Source organism: Erithacus rubecula, assembly GCF_903797595.1.
Source record: "Erithacus rubecula genome assembly, chromosome: 3".
NCBI lineage: Eukaryota > Metazoa > Chordata > Aves > Passeriformes > Muscicapidae > Erithacus > Erithacus rubecula.
In genome coordinates this window covers 41586299-41613961 of record NC_136689.1, presented here as the reverse complement: position 1 = coordinate 41613961, position 27663 = coordinate 41586299, and the positions used below count along the sequence as shown (strand labels likewise).

Here is a 27663-nt window from a genome sequence, read left to right as displayed (position 1 = left end):
TTGATTTTATTCATGTGATGGATTATTCAGAAAAATAAAACAAAGAAGAAACCAAAAATTATGCTATGGTAACATATATTTTAAATCCTTTAAGTGAATTAAATTATAGGAATTCTGTTATTTAAGATCTAAATGCTTTATGACATTTTCTATAAGCAGGATAAATATAAGCAAGCACATTAAAACATATGGATGTCAGTGTCTTGCATCTGATATTATTTCATGTGAATCTCTGAGGCACTGCTTTGTTTTATGCAGTATATTCAGAAAGTACACATTTTGGTATTTATGGAAGAAAGTCAAGTTTCAATATTTCATGCCTCTTAAACAAGGCACCGTTGGATAACAAGTTTCTCAATACTCAACATGTTAGATCAATGGAGAAATAACCTAAATTTTATTTTCACAATTACATTACCAGATAATAACTTTATAATCAAGTATTTATTTCAGATGAAATATAAGAGCCGAGTAGGTTTGTAAAGCTTCCTTCTGATAGTCTAACTGAAGAGTTAAAGTCATTTGAGTGTCTCTGCACTAGGAGGACCCTATACACAAGAATCCACATTCTTCTTGAGTTTCAAACCTATTTTTATTGCCTCCACAGCCCCCATACCAGAACTGACCACACATTTTCTGCTCTTTGTCGTAGTACCACTTCAAAATGTAATTCTGACATTCTCCACTATCTTGAACAAGGTCACATGCATCTGGAAAAGGGAAATAAGAGACAGATTTAATGAAAGAAAAATCCATCCTTATCAGCATTGTAAATTCAGGGGAAAATAACATTCAGTGCAAACTGTCAGACAAAAGGAGTAGCCAGTGTTCAAGGTTTTACACAGATTCACTAATTGAATCATCTATAAATACACAGTGCCAGTGTGAAAACACTCTTTTTGTGATTGCTTTACCCAGAAAGAATGTCTGAAACAAGTAGATTTCCATTGCCATAAACAGAGTAGATTTCCATCACCATAAACAGAAGGACTGCTAAAATTTCTTCAGTTTTCTAGCATGAAATTTTTATTAAAATGATTGTAAAATAACTATACTTGGTCCATAGGGACTAGAATAAAAGACTTTTTAATAATTCCTCTCTTCTTCATTCCAACTTCTTATACTGGTATCCATCAATAAAATTTCATAAATTAATATACATAGGTTGTTAAACTATCCATACTAGTCTCTTAGCCAAATCCAAGAGTATTGCAGATTTAAATTGCATAAATTAGCAAAGTAGGTGAGAGAAGCATACTTAGTAGCAATCTGGTACTTGGTAAGAACAGATCTAATCATCCTTCACCAATGTAAATTCAGAGTTACTCAAAAGAAGACAGAAAGGCAGCTCCAGACTTTGGTGACAGTACAACATTAAAGAGGAGGAACTCAGAAATAAAAAAATATAATGATACAACTTAAAGATGTAAATTACATAACCTTCTGCTAATCAACTGAAAAGCAAAAACCTCAACCAAGAGATAAGCAAAAGGACATCTCTCAGAAGGCAAGTTCTGGAACTGGGCTTCGCGTTTTTAGAAGTAAATTGTTGGGTCACTAATTACAGCACAGGATTGCAGAAGGCAGTTCATAGACCTCTCATAAGTGGTGTAGGTAATTCCTCACTTAAGTGCAGTGACCATAACTACTTCCTCAAAGGAAATATTTTATTTTATTTATCAAGTATAAACAGTAACATATCTCCCTGTTACTGATCCTCTCTCATCCTGAATGAGGCTACCAGACATTTCCAGAACCATTCTTGAGTGGAGTGGCATGAAAAACAAAGGGATAACAGCTATAGAAATGAGCTACCACACCCAAAACTATGCAGACACTATTTCATTTATTTTCACATTAATTCTCTCTAACTGTAGTTTATACAATAAAAGCACTCAGTAGCGTTACAAGAATGTCAGTGACAAATAATCTCACAATCAGCTTTCCATACCTATATCTAATGGCAAATTGGCAATGAAAATGTATCATTAGGAAGCACTTAAAAACATGAAGAACATATCTTCTGATGCCCCTGCTGATTGTTCCTCTTCTTCCTGTTCTTCTACAGGAACAGACTGTAGCAGATATATTTAGTTCTTCCATGTTCAGCTAAATTAGCAGCAGGAGTAACTCACTAATTAGAGTGCAACTTGGGGATTTTAAAATGATCAAATATTTTAGTAAGAGGGATTAGAACTTCATATGATATTATTACAAATAGTTATAAATCAAAAGTGAAGTTATAATGACATCTGTAGTTTAGCCTTTACTATATAGGTTTGGACTGAATACTAACATGGTGACTAAAAGCTTTAGAGAAATGTAATTGGAAATTCTTCATCTGGTAAAAAAAATTAATTTAACCTTTCACAGTTTAGTCTTTTTTACTGAATTAAAAAAGATTTTCATATTCTAGAATCATACCATAATCATTACAGGCACCTCTAGTTTCTGCTGTTGTCTCTAAGTTTTTCTTGTTCTTCTCCTGAGCTTTTCCACACTCTTGAGGCTTTTTCCTTTTAGCATTTTCGTCTGTGAAATAATCATTCTCCTCATAATAATCTCTCATTTCTGGCATTGTGTATACAGGTTCTTTGGCCTTCTCTTTCATACTATTCATGACTCTACTTCCATTTTTTCCCATGTCTTCTAAAATTTGATGGGAGCTCCTTTCAGCCATTTCAGGAAAAGGTATCCTTCCAAGAAGAGGGAGGGAAAAAATACTTAAGTACTAATATGACCTCAGAAAATGCATCTGCTTCATTCCTTCTGAAAAACATGAAAAAAATCTTTTGATCCCAATCCCATTAATGTTATAACTACTTTGAATGTAACAACTAACCCAAAGGGATAAAGCTTACATTCAGAGGTATGCACTTAAAAACGTTAAATAGGCAATTTCCAACCTTTCAGTCATGGATGCTTCCTGTTGTATGTCTCCCCGGTCTAAGTTTTCACACTCTTCTTGAAGTCCAGGTGAAGGATAACTGTTCATTTCTTCTGTGAGAAAGCACAGGTATAGGATGAGTTTTAAAGTCCTCAAAACCCCAGTTAATAAAAAACACTACATGGCTGGTTTTGTGAACTGGAGTTTCCATCTTTCAATAAGTAACACACAATGCCCAGAGTGACTGAAACTATGCCCAGAAAAATGGAAATTATTATAGAGATTAGATAGATGAGAATGACTCCTGAACCAATCTTTTATACTTTTGTCTTGCTCTTTAATACACTATCAATTTTTCTATAGAAACTTTGGCATATCAAAGCATATGCTTCTGATGAGGATTTTAAATAAGTTGCAAATTCCTTTTTGATTGTCTCTTGTTTCCATATCAAAGCATCTATGACTGGCTAGACCTCTCTGCTTTGCAGAGAGGTTAAGGTCAAAAGTGCAAAATATTTATCTTGTACCTGCTCCAAAGTCTGAATAGGCATAAACAGCTCAGTACATCTGGACTTGCCAATGGTCTGAGGAGAAATGTGGGCCTAAATCAGGAATATGACAGTGTTCTCTTAGCTGAAGAATGGTCTGTTTTTAGTGAAAGTGGAGTACACTAAACCACACATTAAATAAAAACTTAAGGTAAAAAGACTACTTTAGAATACAATGCTGTTCTGTCATGACTAGCACTTTAATTGATGTCCAGCATCTGAGCTAAACTAATCCTGAAAGATTAACCGCAAAGTTATGACCAGGAACTGAACGATAGCACATATATACTGGCTACCTTTTTCTACACAGCATTTTGTTTTTCTTTCCATAACCGAAGCAAATGCAACTGGGTGTTACTTACGTTGTAGAAGATTTAGGAATGCCCGGTTAAACCTCTGAGCATACACCATCTCTGGTGCAGAAACCCTGCCCAGGGTCAGCGAGTGCTGGTCTGTGGGGGAGCTGGACAGCTCCATCAGCTCATTGTCACTCACATCACTGCCAAGTGCGAGAGTGAACAAGGTGAATCCTTGGCACTTGGCTCCGAGTGAAATCTCTCTCAGCCTTTCTCTGTCCCACGAGCTTGTTTTGCTTCCAACTATTGTAAATATGACCCTGTGTTTTCTTTGTCTGGGAGCTTTAAAGAACACATTTTCAACTGTCCACTGTAGAGCAGAAGCAATGGCTGATGGCCCTTCTAGCTGATGAACAGATTCTTGGATGTGTTTCTTCATCAAGTCTTTATTGCTGTATGTAACTAGATCAAACTCCAAGGCCACGGGTGTCTGGTTTCTGTCAGGCAGGAAGCCCCTGGGAGCCTGCTGCACCAGCGCCACTCTGATGCCTCCATATGATTCATTTGGCTGTGAGGAAATGACAAACTGATCCAACATGTTGCTCACAAAGTCTTTGGCTCTCTGAAACTCTTCACTGCTAATGCTGCGAGAGCTCTCCATGATATAAGCTATATCCATATCCATCTGAACCAGGGGAGAGAAAGGCACCTCACAGTTGGTTCTTGGGTTGCATTTATCTAGAGAGGAAGAGCCAATAGGCAGTGAACTGTTTAACAATACAACAAAAGCAATGATTTAAAAAAATGTCACAAACTCCTGTAGATCTGCATTAGGTTTGTATGGCCAGGTTTTGGTAGTGGGGGCACTACAGAGACACGTGGCTTCTGTAAAAAACTGATGGAAGTTTCCTCCATGTCCAGCAGAGCCAATGCCAGCTAGCTCCAAGAGAGACATGCCACTGGCCAAGCCATTTAGAAATGGTGGACATGACTCTGTGCTAACATATTTAAGAAGAAAAAGAAAAAAAGTTATTGTGCAGATTTAGCTGTGGTCAGAGAAAAGCAGAGGGATAATACGCGAGAGAAACCACTATGCACATAACTGAGGAAGGAGGAGAGGAGGTGCTCTAAGTACTGGAGCAGAGATTCCCCTGCAGCCCATGGTGAAGATCATGGAGAGGCAGCTATGGCCCTGCAGCCCTTGGAGATCCATGGTGATCCTTGGTCATCCTTGGTGATCCACTTGCAGCTTGTGGATGAAGCCCATGCTAGAGCAGGTGGTCACCTGAGAGGAGGCTGTGAACCTGTGGGAGGTGCATGCTGGAGCAGGCTCCTGGCAGGGACCTGCATCACCATGGAGAGAGGAGCCCAGGCTGGAGCAGGTTTTCTGGCAAGACTTGTGACCCTGTGCATGAAGGACTGCACACCAGGGAAGAGTTACCCAGGTTGCAGCAGTTTGGAGAGGACTGCTGCCCATGGGATGAACTTAAATTGCACCAGTTTGCAGAGAATTGTTATTCATGGGTTGGACTCCTGCTGGAGAAGTCCATGAAGAGCTATCTACCAAGGGAGGGATCCCATGCTCTTCCTGAGCAGCGGCAGAAACAATGTGACCACAACCCCCATTCCCCATCTCCATATGCTGCTGGTAGGAAGACAATAGAGCTGAGAAGAAGGGAGTGGTGGGGGGAAGGTGTTTTTAAGGTTTAATTTTACTTTTTGTTATCCTGCTCTGATTTGGTTACTAACAAATTCAATTAATATTTCTAATTCGAGTTTTTTTTCCCATGGCAGTATTTAATGACTGATCTCTCTCTGTCCTTACCTCAACTCATCAACCCTTCATTGTATTTCCTATCCTCTGTCCAGCTGTGGAGGAGAGTGATAGAGAGGCTTTGATGGGTGTTTGGCACCCAGACAGGGTCAACCCACTACAAAATCTTTACCTAAACTTTGATCTAAAAAAACCAACCAACCAACCAACCAACAAAACCTAATCAACCAACCAAAAAAATAAAAACCAACCAAAAAAGTTCCAAACAAACAAAAAAACCCCAAACAAAACCAAACCAAAACCAAACAAACAAACAAACAAAAATAGAAAAAAAAAAAAGAAAAAACCTAATCCATTTGGAAGTTGTGGCAGGATGTCTACCCCACACCTCTCTACCACAGATTGTTGGTACATAAAGAGATAACCTAGGAGCTGAAAGGCCCAGCAAGGACCTTATCTCTGGCACCAAAAGAGCTCAGGCCTCAGCTAAGAATCAATGTCTTAGTCTGGAGAGCAGATGTGGGAAGAGACAAAGCAAATATTCTTGACTGAGAGACACTAAGGTAAAATTCCATAGACAACAGTCCCCTGGAGAAACTTTCTTCCATTTAAATCTAAACATTGGAAAGGACACAGAATCAAACTCTATTTTTTCAATTCAGATCATTGTTAAACATTCTTACATATTATTTAGTTGCTTCTCCCCCTCTTACAACATAGAACTTATAGCAAATGAGCCTGGTTTCCCAAAATCATATTGTTATTTTCAGTGCATTTCAGTTAAAAAGGAAATGCTAAACACAATAATTCATTTTACATGGCTGAGACAGAAAATAATTAAACAGTTTTTGTGATTTTGAGATTCTAATTCTTACCATCCACTGAAGAGGAAGTTACAATTTTAACTTCTCAGCAGTGGTATTCTCTAACCACAAAATGATCTGCCACAGAGGGCAAGAAGACTCAGTAGCAGAAGGGTACAACTGCCTGGAATATCAGAGACAGAAAAGGAGTACAGTTTCCTCTATAAAGGAGTGAAGTTTCTGTTGGAGACTATAAGAAAGAGCCATAGCACTGTCTTGTAGTCATCCTGGAATGGGAACACTCAGACATCCCCATGGGCTGCAGAGCTGGGCTGGGTTGCTCCATGCAACCAACCATGCAGCTCTTAAAAGGTCTCTGCAAACTCCTTCTAGCACCATTTATGGCAGTATGATTCTGACCGGTGCATTTTTCATTAATATTTTTCTTTTATATTTAAGCGCAGATGTGTTTAAGGTGTACCATAAAAATTCTCCACCACTACACAGCAAAAAACAGAGCTATAGAATTTGTTATTGAAATGGTAGACAGACCAATACAACAGACACAATTTGTAAAATATCTTACCAAAGCAAAGTGTACAATATGTGATGCCCTCCAAATTTTCATCTTGTTGTCTTTCCCAAACAAATAATTGAAATCTTCTTGTGTCATCAATCTGTGTTTTAAAGCAGACACAAAAGCAAAATTAAGAAGACAGGCAAAATATATTAAGACTTTTGTTTGTTTTTTTTTCTTTTTCTGCCAGGAAAGCATTATCACTTTTTTCTTTCCTTAACAGGGTGATATTTTTCCACAGAGAAAAGAGCAGGATATCTCAGCTTTTTCTTGGACAAAGAATGAAGATGATTTCTTGGAGGGAAAATCTAACATTAGAAAGTTTTAGCATGAGAGCAACCTGTGTGTTTCCTGAGATCATCTGAAGAAAGATATTCTTACACAGTAGAAGATTGACCATAGAAAAGCCTGAGAAACTCTTGAAGATACTCTGGAAGATACTCCAACATTCCACAATTTCACTGACCACCACCCAACCCCATCCAGTTGTGATCCAACGGAAAAGCATCTCCTTGTGGACTAGGATAAATAAAAATGGCTCTAAAATATCACAGTATTACAGGAAACAAACATCTATGAATAAGCTATAATGGTAAGCAAAGAAATAATTACTTCTGTGCATTAAACTTTGGCTTTATGTGTTATACACCACATAATTAATTTTTGATTCATATCTGTAAATCATGTTACAGATAGAACTCTTCAAAGGAATTCGCTAAGTGTGTGGTCTCTAAACTGAAGCTCCTAAAGCAAAGTAAAGCCAGTAAATATCTGTTGCTGCAGACTTGTACGATCATAAAGATTACACTATCTCTCAACTGCAAGGGCAGAAATTCATCTGAAAGGTTAGTTGCCTTGCCATTGTTGTAAACTTAGAGGAGTGCTGGACAGTGAATTTTTTGCCTTTTCCCCTGATAAGCAGTTCTTTTAAACTTTTCTACTCTGAAGACTGATTTATGTGAAGTTATTAGATATCATGCATTGAGAGTTGTAATCTGCTTATACTAAATAAAGAAAATACTGATTCTCGCTCCTGTTGGCCCTGTGGAACAACCCAGGCAATAAACCATAAGTTTCCTTCACATATGTCAGCAGAAATTTATTCTGCTACATTATCATTCAGCCAGAAAAATACATTAGTCAACTAACAAATATGAGGCTGCATGAGAATAAATATCATAAAGATAATAAAGGACTGACTTAGATGTTGCTAGATCAGAAGTCAGACTCCAAGTTGTGCACTTTTTATCATGTACGAGTAAATTTAAAAGGCCAATATTGAGGAAACAGCAAAGAAAATAATTTTATTTTGAAAAACTTAAAACTGAGCACAGATGATATTAAAACAAAATTGAAAAGACAGAACATGTAATCTATATAATGAAACCTTAAATAGATATATAATTACTTTCTTTTTGTACCTTGTAAAATGGACTGTTTATTTTTGTTTACTATCTTTTTAGATGAAGTTGTATTTTAAACCAAAATTTCATAATTATCTCCTGTACAAATGGCAATAAAGATATCAAAAGGGGCTTTGCTAACCTAATTTTCTTTAAAAAAAACTAACGTGCTCAAAGCCTTCTACTAATTTTTCTAGAAACTAGGGCCAGAATTTGTTAGTCAAATAGTTACTATATGTCACAACTTCAGAAGTATAAAGGCATAGGCAAATGAGTGAAATTACACATTATGGAAATTTATGGAAATTTCTCTGATTTGCCCTAAAAGCACAAATAATTAATAATTCATGTTCAGAAAAAGGTCAGATGGTGATCACAGTGGTTAAGTGAACCACGGTTACTTTGTTAAAATAGTAACCTTTAATGTACTAAGGGATTGGACAGCTCCTATAGAATTTAGGTTTGAGAACAATATTCACTCAAATCCTAGCAGATACTCATCAGTGGGTGACTGGCTCAGTTTTCAATAGGCTGCCTACTTACAGAGAAGGCACGTCTGACATTTGGCACTTCACTGAAGGCAATGACCACTGGGGTGATATCCAAGGCACTCAACTCAAGCACAGCTGTGTTGATGGCAACATCATCCTGCGACGGACCATTAGCAAAAAATATGGCAACTTTTCTGGTGAGGATGCCTTGACGAACACGTTTGAAGACATTTCTAGCAACAAATCTCATGGCTGCCCCAATATTTCTTTTCCTACTGGATCTCTCTAGAGGGATGCTCTGGACTGCTTGTAGTAGCAAGTTGTTTTTTTGGAACTCAGAGAATCGGATGAGGTAGTGCATGTTGGTATTGAAAGAAACAACAGAGACACGAGCGCCTGTTGGGCAATTGCTTTCACTGATCTTAATGGTCTTCAGCAACACCATAACAATGTTTCTCATTCTTTCAAATGCAGCTGGTGTGACATCATCAGACATATCCAAGGCAAAAACAACTTCAGTTGGATAAGCTGGACATGTGTCTGTATATCGAAGCAGAAAAGTTATGTGAGAACCTTTCCACAACACAAACATTGTTAGTTTCTTTTTCAAGTCTATCAAAGAATGGATGTGCAGAGATCAAACGGGCTTACCTGATGAGCATGCTGGAAGGAAGAGAGGGAGAGCAATTGAATTATTTTGGACTTAAAACAGTGACATATTCACTAGCTTTCAGTTAAGAGCCTAGCTCAAAGTTTAGACAACTGACAGAGCCTGTCTGCACAAGATGACATTCCTCTTTTACAATGAAATACTCAAAGCAGTGCAATTTTACTGGATAAGAATTTTTAAAATTGTCCTGGGTTCTGCTGAGCATACATATCTGAGAATGAAAACACCTAATCTGGAGGACAACTGATATACAAATACTGTCTTTTCTCAGAGAACTCCCCAAAGGGTGCTAGCACAACGCCAAAGATTTATTTAATCTTTAATGAGTAAGAGATATTTGTTAAAATTTTCGTAATATATAGATAGGGAAAATGAGCAAAAAGCATAATTCTGCTTCATACATCTGCTGAAACCCCCTCACAATTAACAACTGCCAGTCAAGCTGAACCCAGATATAAACTACCAGTTTATAGGGTTTCCAAGGAAGGCTATTCCACTTAGGAAGAGTTTCTAGGTGAAATCAGAGGTAAAAGATGTTCCCCACTTACGGCAGTTTTTTCGGGTAAAATTCACAAGTTCACAAGGCTGTAGGTTCAAAATAAAAAAATTAATTAATGTCAAATCACAGATCACCCCAGACTGAGAATCTTACTGTTGGTTTGAGCTGAAGGTTGTATCCCAGCTGCTACAATAACTTTCATTACAGTAAATCCAGAATCACACAGTCCAGTTTCTTTTTATAACAGATAGTGCAGGGACTCTGTTCCCTTGCTGCAGAAACTAGTCACATTGTTTTAGACATGTTTTGTTGACATTTAATTTAATTCCATTCTTTATGAATGAATGCCATCTTTATTTTGTGTAATAAACTGATCTAAGATGTCACTAGTCAATGGCACTTCCATAAACAATGGGCATTCTAATAGTGACTCACGTAGAAAAAGAGAGGTCCATGAAGGAGGGGAGGATTCCTTCTGGACAGAGAACATACCTGCAATAGTACTGCCCAGAGAGTCATCCATGCAAGGATTAATGAAGTCTTTACTCAGAAGTGCTCATACATGGGATTAGTATTCTGAAGAAATCCTGCACTTCTATTCACAGTGAAAATAACTATAGTGGAAGAAATGCCTCCCTTTACAAGAGGGGAAAAAGTAATCCTAACATGAGCTGGTGTGTAAACTGATATGAGTGAAGAAACAGATCAATGAATATTAATTGTCCAACAGTTTATAAAAGTTTGGACATGGTGTTAATTCACATGCATAAATGTTTCTCATTTGTTGGTTGCTTGAAGAATGGAAGAACCCACTGCACGCTCTGACACTCACATGGAAAATATACTATTTTATAACAACTAATTGTGCTCATTGCTGTCAGTGATTATCAACAGAAACTAAACCAGATAATTCCATGCAGTATAGTTAGCTGTAAGGTGATTACTTACTTCCATTAAAATGGTGCCCGCTGGCCCCTTGGCACCCTGAAACAAATTAAACACAGGTCCAAACAATCAGACCCTGATAATGTATTTCTATGTATTACTCTGTAGTCCAAATAAAATGCAGGAAAACAGGGTTTCCCAGCAATCATTTATGAATTTGTGAGGAGACAGAAGTTCCCAGCACAGATTTCTGTGAACCTGCTCAGAGTTGCAGGCTACTTGTCAGATTTATTTCTCAGTCCATTATCCTCAATAGTTTTTAAATGTTCAATACTTGTTGCCCTTGAGGAACAGTATAATTCAGAATTGGGTTCCTTTATAAACAGCAGTTTCTGTGTTGTGGTTCTGTTATTTGCACTTCACATACTTTCCAACATCTGGTGTGTAACAAGCTTTCTCTCTCATCTTGCACAGTACAATCCCCAAAGTTCTACCTTGAAAGATCCTACAGACCATACATGCATCATGACACCTTTGCCTACTCCACAACTTTCTCCTTGGGAGCTGTGGAAGAATGACAGCACTCCCAGCATCTTCTTTTCAAAATAAAAGTATTGCTTAATCTTCATAACAGGAATGAAATATAGGGAAAAGAACTAATTTTCAGGGGAGCTTGAGTATTCACCATGTGGCATTTCAGATGTACAAGTCTACTGAAAATTTTCCTTTACTCCTACGGAGCTGCATTGAGAAACATCACAAAAATTTGAACTCCACATCCTCCTTCTTTTCCTCACCCTTTCTCTACCATAACACTACAGCTTACCAAAATTATATATGTCGTTTCACCTCCAAAATACAGCTGTTATTTTAGTTCTTTCCCCTTTCAATTAGCTCAGGCAGATGGAGGAATGGAAGGTTATCTCCCTCACCTTCTCTACTGTCTTGCTGCTAGCACTATCACTGCCATTCCATGCTTTTTTTATGTTTCCCAGCAGGTCCATGTTCTTCTTTGGTACTGTTCAGCAAGAGTTAATTATGAATTGCCTGGGTCCTAACGAATGCAACTTACAGCAGCTCAGTAGTGGTGACCGAGCTATGCAGACTTAACACATACAGATAATCAAATCACCAAGGATAGCTAAATCAAGCCTGTTTTGGCTGGCCCTGACTACTACCTGTACCTCTTTCAGCATTCCTATCTGTTCCACTTCTTACAGGGTTCCCACTTTTTCATTTCACTGATGCACTGCTACAGCAATAATCCCACTAAGCCTATACATCCCAAGCTCGATTCCCACTTGAAATATCTCTGAAAACTACTTGGACCATGGACTGGCAAGGCCTACAGCTCTGGCTCATCAACTCAGAAGATTTATCTGTAATTTTTGTGAGTGGCCAAGCAGCAGAAAGGGCAATATAGTTCCATCTGGCACTCTTAACCATTCTTGTGTCAGCATCATAGAATAAACTGGGACAGGTATATTCATTAGCCAGCACAGTGTAATGAGAAAGGGAAAAATGTTTTCTAAGTTGCACACATCCTGTGGCCATGTTATACAGGTAAAGATAATGTTACCAATAATGTTCCATATTTAAACTGAAAGAGTAAGCTTAAGAAAGTTTAAGAAGAAAATCATTAACAGTAGAGATTGTTTCTGGTCACTATGGAGCTGATTTTCAGAAATGCCACAGGAGAGACACATACAGGGATTTTCCTAGCCACCTGAAGGGTTAGTCCTAAATCCTATAGATATCCACAATCCTTTCACCTCCTGAGCTAGATTCGAAACACTTTGTTGTATAAAACACAGAACACAGACACTAGAAAAGTACATTGAGACATCTACTTGTATTATGGATTAACAGGTTATAGTCAATTTAAGTTCCAAAAAAGTGCCTGTTACTGCAAGTTTGATTTCAAATTACTTTTCTTTTTAGATTTAAAAAAAATACATTTACTTTCAGCAGATCTATCCAGTTCTGTATTTCAGTATTCTATGTTCTTTTAATTACATATGCACACAGTCTACAGACAATACCAAATACTGAGGAAGAAATTCTGGCCACCATTGTATTGTTGCAGTTCCATTTCCAGCAGCAGGTGCTCCTGTGCACACACATCCACAGGCAAGATATAACTCTGTGCAGCTGCCAGACTGATTAAGGATAGTTTACAGTGTGAAATACTATAAAATATTCCATTAATCTAATAGTAATTTAAAGAGCAATTTAAGGGTAATTTTTTAAAAAATGAAAATATCATTTAAAAAAAAAAATTACCATGGGTCCTGATGGCCCTTGGTCACCTGGATCTCCTGAGGAACCTGGTGGGCCAGAATTACCCTAAAAATAGAAATACAAGTTTTATTCTTTATAATTGCATGCACTGGTACCAAATTTCATTAGGGAAAAAATAATCCAAAAAACTTTGTATTGATACTTTGAGTTGGATCCTGCATTTTCATAAAGACAGTCTACCACTCCTAAGAGTTATTAGCAACTAACATTTCTGAAGATTTAGACCTGCACTTTCTCAAGACTTCTTGCACAAATTATGGCTCTAAAAGATCAGAGTTGTAACCAATTTTAAGCTTTTGATAAGAAACACTTTGGGTGTAAGGGTTTTATTTTTATACCTCTCACAGAATTAGCATATTTATCATTCTTACTCTTCTACCCCTAATTCCTTTGGATCCTTCAGCTCCTGGAATGCCCTGATCTCCTTCTTCTCCCTGAAAATAAATGAAATCCAGAATTTATTGGAAAGGAGAAGACAGACAGAAACACAGGTAACCTCTTCCAAATAAGAATAACATAAAACAAGACAAAAACAAAGCAAACATGCCCATTTAGTCATACCTCTGGACCAGGATACCCTATGAATCCAGATTCTCCCTATCAAAAGAAAGGACAAAGACTTTATAAGAATCTAGAACTTTGTGCTCTGCTTAGTGTTTGATACCTTTAAACAAAAACAATTTCTAAATTATTCTCAGCTTTACAACTCATCTGAGCAATAGTGGCTGCTACTCTGGTCTCAAATTATATCATTTTAGATTAATACCTTGTACATCTAAAGAAAGAGTATTTTAAGAATTTTCAAGAACATTCCATATCTCAAGTAAGTGTTTTATCAAAACTTATTCAGGCCTCCTAATAACATGCTGAGGAATTTCCATGTAGCATGTGAATTCAGATTCAGAACTCAGTGTTTGAATGTAGCTTAAAATTTTATACCACCCAAACTAGAAGTCAATTCATCAACTGCTTTCAGTTACTTCAGTTTCTAGTTTTTCACCCATGAGATATATGGAAGCGCTCACAAAAACCAATCAGAAGTGAAATGTATCTTCCCTGAACATCGGAATTCACACCACCTATATATGTCCTTGTCCTCTTGTATATAACATATTTGTAACTTACGAAACCCTGCCATCAAAAATATTGTTAGAGCTAAGAAGGTAAGAAAAGAGATTGGAAAATAAGAAGTATCAAGAGCCATTTTACCAAAAAGTCATTTAAGAAAAAGGAGTTAATGTATTTGAAGAGGCTCCTAGAAAGCCTTCAATATATTTTCTGCAGCTTTCTGCAGCACAGCACAGAAAGGGAGAGTGAAACAGATGGGCCTACCAGTAAGATTCACTGGACCCTTTCTGTTTCTCAAGCAACAAAAAATGACTAGTGTTGCAAAACTCCATAAACTCTTTGAAAGGAGAACTACAGCTGTTTCTGACATCCTGACCACTTTGCTCATGGACTGATCCACCGGTGTCATGATTTTTACCTCATATTTCTGTATACTTTTTATTTTAGCTGAATTCTTATACAATTTAAGAGAGGAAGGCATTTCATAACATTTTTTTTTCGGCACTGTGAATTATAAGAATTTCTTAGCAATCCAGAGGGTAATACTCAGATCTTACTGCCGTCTGTAGGAGCAAAAGGAAAAATATTTCACATGAAAACAGTGAGGATGTTTGGAGAGTATAACCCCCACCTTGGTAGTTAAAGAATCCCTCCTCTGAAACAAGAAAAATTAAAAGAGCCCATAGTGACTGGCCCACCAATACATGCCAATAACAATGTTCAGTCAGGCAAACTGAAGTGGGAAGAAAGCACCATGTATTGCAAGTACAATCCTTCACATACATATATACATACATCAGGGAAAGAGATAGAGGGAGTGGTCCTCAAAAGACTATCCTATGGAAGAATGTCTCACAATGACTGTGTTAATCCTGAGCCTCTCACTGAACCTTAGAAATGCGCTTTGCATGTCTTACACTTCTTTTTAATCAAATATGGATGGCCATGTCTGATAACACAGTAGAATGGAGACTGAGAGACTCTCTGACTTGAAGCACATACCTTTGCTCCTTTGCTTCCTTCAGGACCATAGGCATCTCTGCCATCCATGCCCTGTTAGGTTAAATATACTATGAGTTAGCTTTTTTTAGAGGATTAGATTTATACCCAGTTTCATTTTGTAATAAAGATGACCCATTACAATGAGGTGCCCAAGCTGTTAAGCCTGATGAAGTCGGACAAGGCATCAAAATACAATCTAGCAAATGATGGCAAAAGTGTAGAGGGAAAACAAGGATAGAAGTCATAGTTCCTTTCACTGTGTGCCCTACCTTTATCATACTTTCTCTCTTCTAGACAATTTGAGGGGAAAGATATTCTCTCTAGCCCACAAGAAATCTGGTGTCCGTAAGGAAACTGAGAACCAAAGGTGAAATAATTTTAATTGTATCAAATAGAGAAAATAGAAGAGAATGAACATTACTGATTCAGATGGATTGGTATTGAATTACAGGGGTCCTGAATTAGGGCAGAAAGACTCACAGGAATGCCTCTCTGTCCAGGTGGTCCAGCTAAGCCCTTCTCTCCAGGGTCACCAGGTTCACCCTGTTATAATTGAAACACAAAAGCCATTAGTTTGCCTCATTCAGGAGAATTCTTCTTTCTGAAATGCAAACCTGTCTGTTAAACTGAAATTTGCCTATACATTTGATAGACTACTTGATGCTGGGTAAAAGCATTCCATTACATGTTTCATGGACTGTTTCTGGTGATCAAACTGGAAAGGACTTGGCAAATCAGAATATGCTGAGCATTTATGCAGCTAAACCCAAAAAGTGTTGTTCAATGAAACTCCCACTGTAATAAAGAATTACAAGTAAAAAAAAAAAAAAAAAAAAAAAAAAAGTGGGTTTTAGAAAAAGTTATATTAATGGTAGCAGAACATACTCTGCAACATATACTGGCCTGAAGCACCTGTTGATAGAAAATCATGTTTCTCATGCAGGCTGTCTGCGCTCTGCTCTTAGCCCTCTTGCAGGATTTATTTTCTTCAGTTCTGTTTTTGTTTTCACTTTCTAACTGAACATTCTTCTAACAATGACCCTAATATTAAACAGCCCAAAATCAGACTGACAAAACGGAATGCATGATGGAAATTCCCATATATCTTCTCAATCTTCATCACTGTTTTAATTTATGTTTTCACACAATGATTTTTTTAATGGCAGCCCTTTCACCTTCTAATACCTCTCTGTCACTATGGGTTACAACCCTTCAAGGAGATGGAAAGGCTTAGCTGACTGGTATTATTTGTGATTTTTAGACTCAAAGATACAACAGCACCTAAATTGAGTTATTTTTTTTAAATAAAATCTGACATATCAACTCACATAAATGAAAGGGAAGTAAGGATAACAATCTTAGCCCAAGCCTTTCTGTTTGAAAGAGAATAAACTTCATGTTTATTCAGTTCTTCTCAACATGTGCATTCCTCCAAAAGAGACATCATAACAGTCAAGGTTCCTTGGATTGGTTTGGAGTCTTTAGAAAAACAAGCTAAAAATAAGCAGCTATGCTTCTTTGAACTGAGAAGGTCAGATTGGACATTTGGAAAAAGTTCTTCACCTAAGGGTGAAGTCACTGATCTGGTGTTGGTCACTGGAATAGGCTTCCCAGATAAGTGGCCATGGCACAAAGCCTGTCAAACTTCAAGCAGCATCTGAATGATAGTCTTTCTGGTTTAGTTTTAGGTATTACTGCAAGAAGCAGGGAGTTGGACTTGATGATCCTCACGGATCACTTTCAAGATGAGATATTCTATGATTAACTGGTATTTTCAATGGATTGGACAGATTCTAGGAATCTTAAAACAAACTCAAGGGTCAGCACTGCCTTATTTCTGCACCATTTTGTGAGAAGCCAGGTCCCATTCAGAACAATTACCACAAGAGCAGTTACAACAGTGGTCATGGCAACACTAAAAACGTCTTAGTATAGTTCTGATATATGTAAGATTAGCCACAGCACATCACTTGTCTTGCCATGCAAGCAAAAAATATCTTAAAAACTTATCATTCTGCAAGTGCTTCACAACATGGAACTAGCTCTTTGTTAATCCACGCTTCTTTGGTCAGTCTTGAATGAATGAGACACAGTTAAATTGCTACGATTAGATACTTTGAAAATCTTGACCTTTGCTCCTCTTGCACCTAGTTTTCCAGCAGAACCAGGTGAACCAGGTGTCCCCAGACTACCCTGTAATAAGAAGTATTAGTTAAAAGGTGCATAATGAAAAAAGCAAAGGCTCACTGCACTCAAGGATTCATTGCCACTTGAAATTACTACAGAATCAGTAAAAATATTGGGCTTTTGAGGACAAGTAAGAGCTACTGGTCAAACTATCATTCTACTTATTTCCTGTCATCTGTATAACTGCCATAAAATTCTCAAAATGTCATCAGGTATCACATAAATGTTATTTTCTATCTACATAGATACCTAGTGAATATTAATGTACACGCATAATTGGTTATGTAAGCACAGGCATCATTTCTTGAAACAGATGACCAAGGCTGACAGCACAGGACATTCCAGTCCTGAGTTACAATGGTGTAATTCCAGAGCAAGGATCCCCGAAATCAACAGCATCACTAAAGTGAGAAGTTCAGCAGATAGTGCTCAATAGTTACAGCCTCATCACACTCTAGCACTTGCTATTCACACACCTGAATTTATTTTCAAGGTTGCTATTTTATCATATGAGACTGCAAATCAGCTTTCTGAAGTATTACCCCAAACAGCCCTCAATTTCCGCTTTGTTTTTAATAAGAACAACATCAACACTGAGAATGAAGAGCCCTAATGGATTCAGCTGGAATATATTATTTAATGCTAACCAGAGGGCCTGACACGCCTTGTGGTCCTGGAGGTCCTCTGATCCCTTGTGGTCCTCTTGGGCCCTGATTTAAAGAAACCATTGAAACAAAATGTCAGTTCAATGCTGACAGCTTTTCAATGACAATCATGTTGCTGCAATGACTAGAATCCCAAGGCCTGTTTCAGAAGCCTTATTTCACAGGTGAAACTTTTGGCTGTTCTATGGACTTGCCTGTGTGAAGCACCTGAGATGGCCACTGTCTGCCAGCCTGATTCCGAGGCCCACTAAAATACTAAATCTAAAATACCAACAAAGCCATAAGCAGCCTACTATAAACTAGGTATGCTGCCTTCATCTTAAAATGTAAAGTTAAAACATCTTTAGAGCATCTTTAAACTAGAAGCTACTGCAAGAAGTCTACCATGATAATTCATTCAAAATTACTCCACCCAGCAATTTTTTTCTGAACACAAAGCTTTTCTCATTAGTTTTGTCAATGCAGTAGATTTTATATATTTATTGCTAGAAATTTATGATTAATTCATTTTGAAGATACCGGCTTGATAATACCATGTAGGTTGGAGGTGTGTTGTACTTATTTTTGCTAGTCACATTCCTCTTTTAATTTCATTAGAAGCTGCACCCATGTAACTTTTTATTCCTCAGGGTTACAGAAAACATTTTCAAATGGGAAGTCTTACTCATAATATTCATTAGTTGAAGTTAACAAAGCTTTCCAAAATACAAACCAAACATCAAGGCTGACAATTTATTTTCTCTGTAACTAACATAAAATCAACTCAGAAGACCTATTATTACCTGTGGGCCTGGAAGACCAGTTTCTCCTGAGTAGCCTGTTTCTCCTAGATCTCCTTGCTCACCCTGCCAGAACAAAATCCAAGAAAACAACAGCAAACACAGACAAATTAGTATCTCTTATTTGTACATCAAAAGATATTGATTTTATATCTCTAAGAGTATCAGCTGATAGAATGCTTTTCAATGCACTCAAACAGTTTTCAAACATCAAATTCCTGTTAAAGAAAACTCAAATAAAAAGCAAAAGAATAGCTTTTCTTTGGTTTTCTAGGGGTTGTGATGAATATAAAAGCTGCAGCAGAAAAGGTCAGTTTTATTCTGCTGAATACACCATGTCTCAGCAATATTTGTGCCTTGTCCTTGTCCACTGCTAAGATCAAAATTCAAAGCCAGGCCACAAGGGCAGATCCTCTTTCCCCTCTTCCATGGGTAATGGTTCTGAGGGGGAATAATGACTTCACAATCAAACTAGAATTAGACCCCTTTCAGGGGTCCTTCACTCTGGTTATTCAGTAAGGCAAATCAAATCTGCCTTGATTGAAAAAAACCAATCTCCATAAAGGTGCTATCTGAGGAGGAGTCAGTATAGTTGATGACCATAAGAAATACTCACTGTCTTCTGAATTGAGTAAAATGGTGACTATTAACATCAAGACATTACAGGCCATGCAGACCCCCTTTCACTGGAGAAATCAGAAACATATGTCTGAAGATTCTTGGGAAACAGATGGTTCTGGAAAGAATCTTCTCAGGAAAAATGAATTTTAAAGGCTGAACTTTTGTTCTGCATCATATGAATGAAACAAAAGAAAACAGCAAGAAAAAAAAGCCAAAAGCAAAAAAGAATATTAATTTATAGCCAGAGTAAGAACACTGTAAAATGGAACATCAGTAGGTATATGATATTACCAGATGTAAAAAAATCAAGTAGAAATATATTTCCACAGAAAAAATTTTGACCATAATAAAAATTTATACATTTCTTAGGCATACTCTACTAAAATCCAAAACCAATTTAAAGTTTTCAGCTACTTAAATTTACTTTGAATCAAAACCCAGGAAAGTGGTAGTCCTTTATTCTCCCTTGCCTTTTCCTCTCTTTCTTGCCTTCCTTTAAGTTAATCTCCTTTCTCTCTTCACTGTTTTGCTTTATTTCCAGATCACAGATTGCAGTGTTGTTGTTGTCTGTGATGAACAGCTTTCTGACACCACATCATACCTTCTATTCCTTCTGCCCTCTGACTAACTCTGACTGTTAAGAATAGCTAGCTGTGCTTCTTATGTTGTTTCAACTATTTGAAAAAATTAGTCTCCTTTCATCATAGAAAGGCACAGACAATTGGAATTGCAAGTCCTGGGAGGAGCCTTTTTTAGGGTATGGTGAACAGCAGTGTGCTCATGCTGACTGCAAGGGAATTTAACGTTGTTGATGACATTGCTATTTCAGTGCCATTTATTAACATCTAAACCGAAAACAAGTCCTTATGTGAATTCTGGCTCTGTCTCTAATTTGATTATTCATCTCTGAGTATGTCACCACCAATATCTGTCTTATCTACCTGAAAGAGAGATTGTTCTTTACCCCATTTTCAGTCCTCCTCCAGAGGGACTGGCCATGTCCCATTTCATTACAAAGCAGGATACTGTGGTCCACAGATGAGCCCTTGAGGATGCCTCAAACATCAAGACTAAATAGATCTGCTTCCTAGCCCAGGGACACCAGGAGACCTTCAGAGTGAAGCTCTCATAACTTCTGCTGATACAGCTATCCCCTGTGGCAGCTTTGTAACATCCTGCCACACAAGAGATCTCAGTGGAAGGACAAAGTACCCACAGTTTCACCCAAGGATGGATGTCACTGTTGTACTGCAGGGTTTAGTGTTCTATATTGCTTCTCCAGGGGATGTAGAAGACAAAAGTGTGCAATGCTCATCGCAATTCAATTTTTACTGCTTTTCAATGAATGATACTTACATTACCTACATTTGATCATTGATTGGTACCTACCCTTCAATGCTTACTGACACAGACATATGTTTTATTATATGTTTTTAAAAGTCAAACCTGATCATCTGGTATACTTGAATGAAAACATTTTGAAAGTTCTCTGTTGCTGTGAGTTTCATTCATTTCTCTTGTTCCCTGCCATTTTACCTCACTGGCTAGGAGGTCTTCTGTGGAGATCAAGAGTGTTGTCTCAACTAATCTCAACTCATTTCTCAACAAAATTTCAACTAATTGTTCAATTAGTTCAAAAGGTTCCACTAACTCTGTACTCTGTGAATTTACTAAAAAAAGTTGAACATTCTTATTTTATAATTACATAAGAGTTCTTGTGCTTGTTAGTACAACCAAGATATAGTACAGATCTGTTTCCACTGACTTCAGTTTTGGTCCTGTTACCACTACAGTTTAGTTGGATTATTCCTTTTTGTTGGTACCTGAGAGAATAATGCAAACATCCATGAGATCTCAGCTGCAATCCAACAGGGAAAAGAAAAAAAAAAGCACAAAGTTTCCTAATTACCTAAGGAATGGATTTCTGAGTGATCAAGCAGGGACTGGAATAATCAAGAGGCAGAGTTCATGAATATTCTTCAGAATTTTTAATCTAAAATATCTTCATAAACCCTATAAAGAATTTCTGAGATAGAAATAGGAAACAACTGCAAAATGCTCATATTCTTTCAATTTATGCGGATCCTGGCAATAGCCAAAGCATGGTGCTTTCTCCCTGCTGGCAGATAGTACCAAAATCATCCAGTATATTCCTATATGCGATGCCTCAGTGAATATTTTGGATTCTCAAAGTGAAATCCAAACTGGGGCTTTCAGAAACCAGGTAAGGACAGGGGGTTTGGCACACGCCATACAAGTGTATTGCAAAAACTTGAGAAGTGACCAGACTGTCATTTAGAGAACTTGCAGGACTCTCACTTCTGATTAACATTTCCCAGTGAAATTCTAATTTGAATCATTCTAAATGTAAAAAAAATTGTGTTACCTGCCTGCCATGCAGAGGAAAAAAGTAATAGAGGTATAGCAAAACCTCTCAACAGAAGAGGGACAGGAAGCCCAGAAATCAGACAAATCAAACACTGAGCTGCTGAAGAAATATTACTGCCATAAAAGACAGTCTTTTTCCTTCACTGAAATTAATGTTCTATATTGCATCACTATGATTATTTTTGCCATTATTTATTAACATTTTACACTTGGCCTACTCAAAATGCTGGTTGGCACTATTATTCAGAAGCTACAAGTCTACCAATTCACCAGACTCTGATACACAGCAGTACTTCAAGATTTATTCCTCCCTGTTAGTACTGACAATGTTGTACACAAAATGGTAATGTTTCCTTGGGTTTATATGCACTAAGATAAAGTGGGAAATGCTGTATCATGGCATATACCATCTTACCTGTGTTACCAGCTTGGCAGAGAGCCTGGGTCAAATGTGAGCCATTTGTGCTAAAGCAAGGTTTTCTAGAATGATCATGTAGCCTATACTTGAGAATAGAATTTAATAGACTGGAATTTAAAACCCACCTTTGAATATAGCTGCTTTTAGATTTGCTTTGATAACTGTATTTTGTAATTCACACCTTGGAACAAACAAGTTTTCTTTTCCAAGAATATTATCTGAATCATCATTTAAGAGAATTGCAGTGATGTCTTTGCTAAATATGTCTCAGGAACGTTTTCTTCCATTGTGACTCTGTGGGGTATAAGTCTAGGAAAACCAGGGCTATCACCTAACTGTGATTGAGATTTTGTCATCTCTTAACAACATGAGATTTTTCTAGCAGCTGATATTCCTGGAATGATCAGTCAGCACTTAGGGGATTTGACCTATTCTGTACATCTTATATTCTTCTAGATATTGACTTGGGAAATTATTTCCAAGATCTTGACTATGTTTTATGTTTGAGCCAGTTTTCAGAGCTGCATTTAACACTGTTTATTTTGAGCAAAGCATCATGTAGATCTTGCCCTGATTTTATCTGTGCCACATGTGTGTATCACACATATCTGTGTGCATGCAGCAAAGGCGAAATAAACTGTCAGACTTTGCAGCCTGACTACTCATTCCTGTCATCTTTAGTGACAGTCTTTTCTCTAGCTACATTCCCATACTTGCCCTAATAGTAAAAGCATCATTTTATTTTGATGGAAACTCACTTTCTATCTAAATCCTTCAAGTCAGAAGGGTCCCTACTACATCCACTTGAGATTCAAAGGCTGCCCTGGCTTTTGATTGTTAAACACTTGTGTCTTGGCTCACAATGAAATTTTTCCCTTAAGAGGAGAAAACACTAAGGCTGGACATGTAGCTGCATATAAATAGGTAGCAGCAGTGTCAGCCACTCACCTTTATACCTGGAGGGCCTCTTCGACCTGCTGCACCCTAGGAAGGAGTGGCATGAGAGATTACATCCAGAATACTGATTAGTTCATCATACAGCAGTTCATCAAAAAACACATTATACATACAATCAAACCAAACACAGTTTAAAGAAAGCAGAGATTGCTTTCACAGAAAGATTTAAGGTAAAAAAATGAGAAAAATGTGGATATGTGACAGAAATTCTTAGACAAGTTAGCCTTTCCAAAAAGAAAAAATATTTTAGATCCTTAATGAGTGCAGAGAGAAGACATTTCAACAACATTCTGGAAAACTTGTTCCCAGTCAGTTGCCCTTTGGCTAAAATAAAGAGAACAAAAACCCTCTTCTCTGCCTGTGACCCAGAGGTTTGCTTCACTTCCTGCTGCACACTGCTCAGGAGCTCTAGTGAATACCTCACATCACCGGAGGCCTTTAGGATGTTTTTGCAGCCTGTCTGAGGCATGATCATGCCAGACTTTGGCATTAGGCACCATTCTGACAGACTAGAAGAAGGGTCTTCACAATTTCCGGTCTCCAGTGAACTGAAAAAGAGCAGCTCAGCTGCCAATGAGCTTACCTATATGCTTGAACAGACATAGAAAACTTGTAGTTGTGGGCAGAAAGAAAGGATAGATTCATCTAAGGTGGAATTGTGAAGCATTTAAGGCTCATTGAAAAAGAAATTGAGTTTAAGTTTTGTGGTTTCACATTAATCAGACCTGGAATTAAATCAGACCTGGAATTAACAGGAATGCAAATTCCTGATTTTAAAGAAAAGAAAACATATTGCAATATATATAAGCTACTAAATTTGAAGCAAAACATTTTCTCTTTGGAAACTTTAGAAGATTTTTCTTCCCTCTCCTTACAGGAGTTTGAAGGGTGGAATAAAAATGAAGAAGACAAAATTATTTTTTTTGCTGGGCACCCCATTGTATCTTTTATCAGTTATTTCCACACATATTGATTGTCATTCTTACATCTAAGCCAGCATCACCCTGCTGTCCTTGGAGTCCTCGTGGGCCTGGGTCTCCCTGCAAAACAAAGTCATGACTAAGCTCTTTAAACACACTTTCCTTTTTCTTGTACATGCACATTCTTCTTTATACATTCCTTCTTTTTTTCTTCTTCTCAGTATTTTCATTACAATCAGTTGTGTCATACTAGCATTGATTCCTACTTTCTACAAATCATTAATACTCAAAAATTATAAACCAAACAGATCACATCTGCTTTGGATTTCCAATTACTAACAACCCATACTAAGTCAAGGCTGCTGTGAAATCATTTTTGTTGACTTCTGCCTTTCAGTTGGACTACTTAAGATGAGATTTGCTACCAAACAGTTATCAAAACCCAACTGTTTTTCAAAAAGTAACTTTCAGAGTTTTTCCACTGCTTTCAGCACACACAACATAGACATACGTGTATGCATAAATTCTACTCATTCAGAGAGAAAAGACTTCTAAATCAGTGGATTTTTCTCACGTATTTGCCATCCTCTTAAGCTTTCATTCACCATTATTTTTATGCTACTGTCCAACTACATCTCAGCTTTGCTTATTCTTTCCAAACAAATTGTAGTAGCAATGCAAACCATGTTTTTTTCCTTGCAGTTTTGCTAAAATGCCTGTTAAAACTCAAACATCACTATATAAGCATATATCCCATCTCTTATATTCTATTTACAGATCAAAATAGAGTTCACCCATCACCCTGAGGCAATAGCAGTTCCATAGCAAAATGAGTACAACCTGTTGATACTCTGTGAGTTTTTCCCAGCATGATTTTTAACGTATCCTTACAATCCACTACTAGAAGCCTCTTACATTATTGATGCAAATTTGTGGTAGAATAATGTATTTATACTAAATCCTTATTTTCCCTTAGCTCTCTATTAAGAAAATGTTTCCACTGTGTTTGCAAACATTTATTAATTTTATTTTTTTTCTGTATCAAGCACTTCCTAAAGCTTTCAGCATTGCAGACAAACACTAAAGGCAAAATGCAAACAAACAAAAACCTCCTTGGTCACTGGACAGCCAATAGGAGTTAGCAATCATGCAAATCCTCTCTCCACAAAATAGAACAACTTGCTTACCTGTGGTGCTAGGTTTCCCTTTTCACCCTTAGGACCAGTAATATTATTGTTAGCCCCAGGATCTCCCTGAAAAAGATCAATGGAAAGCTCAGCATTTTCAGTTACACACATTATTTTGATGACAGAGGCAGAATACAGAAATAGTATTAATTAGATTTGTAATTGCAGACAGCAAGAAATAAAAAGGCTATTTTAAATGAAGATGCTTGTAAGAACACTATATAGGAAGTTCTGCAAAGTCCATGAAGTTCTTTTCCACAGAGATTAAAACCAAAATTACTAATGGGCAACAAATTAAACTGAAAATGTGAAGCTGTTCTGGTTGATTTGATACAGTTAATTAAGATCACAACTCATTAGTTTCAGATGAGGGGTTACACTAGAATTGAGTTCCATTTTGCCACTTAATGCTAGATCAGGTGAAATCCTGATCTTTCTAAGAGGCAAATTACCATGACACCTGAGCATTTTTTTCAATATAAGCTTTAAAGACAGGAGTCAGCAAAATATATGACTGTTTGGAACAAAGTCTTTAAAATATATGTAAAAAGACAAAGTTGTCTTTTCAAGACAAGAATTGTGGTGTCGGCACTGGAATTACAGCCTCAGGGAGTGCATTTATGTAGGTCTCTAGGCCATGCAAGAAAAAAATGTGAACATGAAGAATGCATCATTATAAATTGCTAACCAAGAGTCAGTGCATAGGGTTTCAAGTGATCCAGAATTCCTTTGTAGGGTGGGAACCAACAGGGAAGGCTGACCTAGTCCACCTGGTCTTTCCACCAGAGCATCTGGTCTAGTGTTAGGTGTCCCTGTCCACGGCAGGGAGTGTGGAAGTAACTAGCTGATCTTTAAGGTCCCTGTCAGCACAAGGCATTCTATGATTCTATGATAAGTAGCTCCAAAATGAGTTATGTTTCCTATGGTGAAAACAATCAAACAAGTAAACAAACAATCATAAACAAGCAGAAAATCTAAGGCTTAAACACTCATTTCCAAGCAATACATCCAAACACATCAGTCCATCTACATCTAAAGAGTTCAAAACTCCTAGAATATGTCATTCTTCTTGCAGAGTACTGCATTTTCTAGGACTGTGAAAAACTCTTCAAATTACATATATTTCAGACATCTCCATCACAAAATCACGGTGCAAATCAGTGAAATATAAATAAAATAAAGGAATGAACTTACATGATCTCCTCTTAGACCAGATTCTCCTTGTTCACCTGGTTCTCCTCTGGGGCCTTTTCTGCCCTAAATCCATAAAAAGAGCACAAACAATTCAGATACAAGTATAAATAGTATCTGTGGCAGCAGAGGGCCAGATCTGTTGAAGTCAGAGCTAGACTGACTTAGAAGAGGAGTGGGAGCATATTAGAGAACAGGCAGCTACTAAAAACAACTCACAGGCATTACAGACATCATTACACTTTGAAAAGATGTTTCCATAAAATCTACACATTACTGTAGGGGGTACTTCACCCATTTTCCTCTGCTGCCTTTCTCTCCAGAAGGTCCAGGAAGACCACGTTCTCCCTAGAGTTAGAAAAGGGAGAGAAAGAAGAAAAAATTAGCTCTTTCTGCTAAATCATGTTCTCAAGTTTTTTTCTGGCAGAATCCAGCTTCAATCAGATACACAATTCTAAACGTTCAACAACAGAACTCACGTTCAGCATTAAAGCCCTTCAAGGCACAAAATCTGCACCTTTCAACCCTGAGGTTGGTGTCTTTAATAGCACTGCACATTTAAAGTAATGCTTACCTGTTCTCCATCAGTGCCATCAAATCCACTCTCACCATGCTCACCCTGTAACAATTAGGGGGAAAAAAAAAAGCCAATTAGCATTAGTCCACTTGTCTCTTTGAACAAAGAAAGAAGTGTTTGCCCTGCATTTGAAAACTTGAATAAGATCTGTGGTGTTAATGGTTAGCAAGAATAATTAAGAATAATAACTATAAATTTGAATTACTAATTCATATTTTTAAGTAATTAACAATGTCTAAACAACTAACTGTCAAGGACACTTAATAAGAAAAACAGCTATTTAAATTATAGCTTTCTATCAGGATTTAAATTCTGCTTTTCCTTCATTTAGCTTTCAAATCTTTTCCCAGCTGCAAGACCTTCAAAATCCAAATATATTCCAAAATAAACTACTAGTATTTGATCTATCATGTTGATAACCTTGTAATTCCGATTTCAACCATCATATGTGTTTGTACTGTTCTTTTTTGCTTTTTTACATATTTTTATAACATGAACAATGGATTGAAAAGCCAGAAAGAATAACCATGATTAAAAAATAATTACAGAAGACTGATCTTAGACTTTAG

General features: G+C 37.2%; 1 protein-coding gene across 1 annotated transcript in view; it reads right to left on the bottom strand.

Annotated features, from left to right (window-relative positions):
* Positions 1-537: 537 nt before the first annotated feature.
* COL6A6 (collagen type VI alpha 6 chain) overlaps positions 538-27663 on the bottom strand; it is a gene marked incomplete at its 3' end in the record, with an annotated part of 40943 nt that continues 13817 nt past the window's right edge. Inside the window, exons 10-31 of the mRNA XM_079302841.1 lie at positions 27092-27136; positions 26812-26865; positions 26521-26583; positions 25327-25392; positions 24206-24259; positions 23211-23246; positions 18839-18901; positions 18039-18101; positions 17335-17397; positions 15685-15747; positions 15205-15255; positions 13696-13731; positions 13506-13568; positions 13117-13179; positions 10897-10932; positions 9998-10034; positions 8832-9319; positions 6895-6985; positions 3798-4469; positions 2907-3000; positions 2425-2696; positions 538-710 (exon numbers count right to left, since the gene is read on the bottom strand). Coding sequence (XP_079158967.1) covers positions 538-710; positions 2425-2696; positions 2907-3000; positions 3798-4469; positions 6895-6985; positions 8832-9319; positions 9998-10034; positions 10897-10932; positions 13117-13179; positions 13506-13568; positions 13696-13731; positions 15205-15255; positions 15685-15747; positions 17335-17397; positions 18039-18101; positions 18839-18901; positions 23211-23246; positions 24206-24259; positions 25327-25392; positions 26521-26583; positions 26812-26865; positions 27092-27136 — 2646 coding nt within the window. The remainder of the gene's footprint in view (positions 711-2424; positions 2697-2906; positions 3001-3797; positions 4470-6894; positions 6986-8831; positions 9320-9997; positions 10035-10896; positions 10933-13116; positions 13180-13505; positions 13569-13695; positions 13732-15204; positions 15256-15684; positions 15748-17334; positions 17398-18038; positions 18102-18838; positions 18902-23210; positions 23247-24205; positions 24260-25326; positions 25393-26520; positions 26584-26811; positions 26866-27091; positions 27137-27663) is intronic.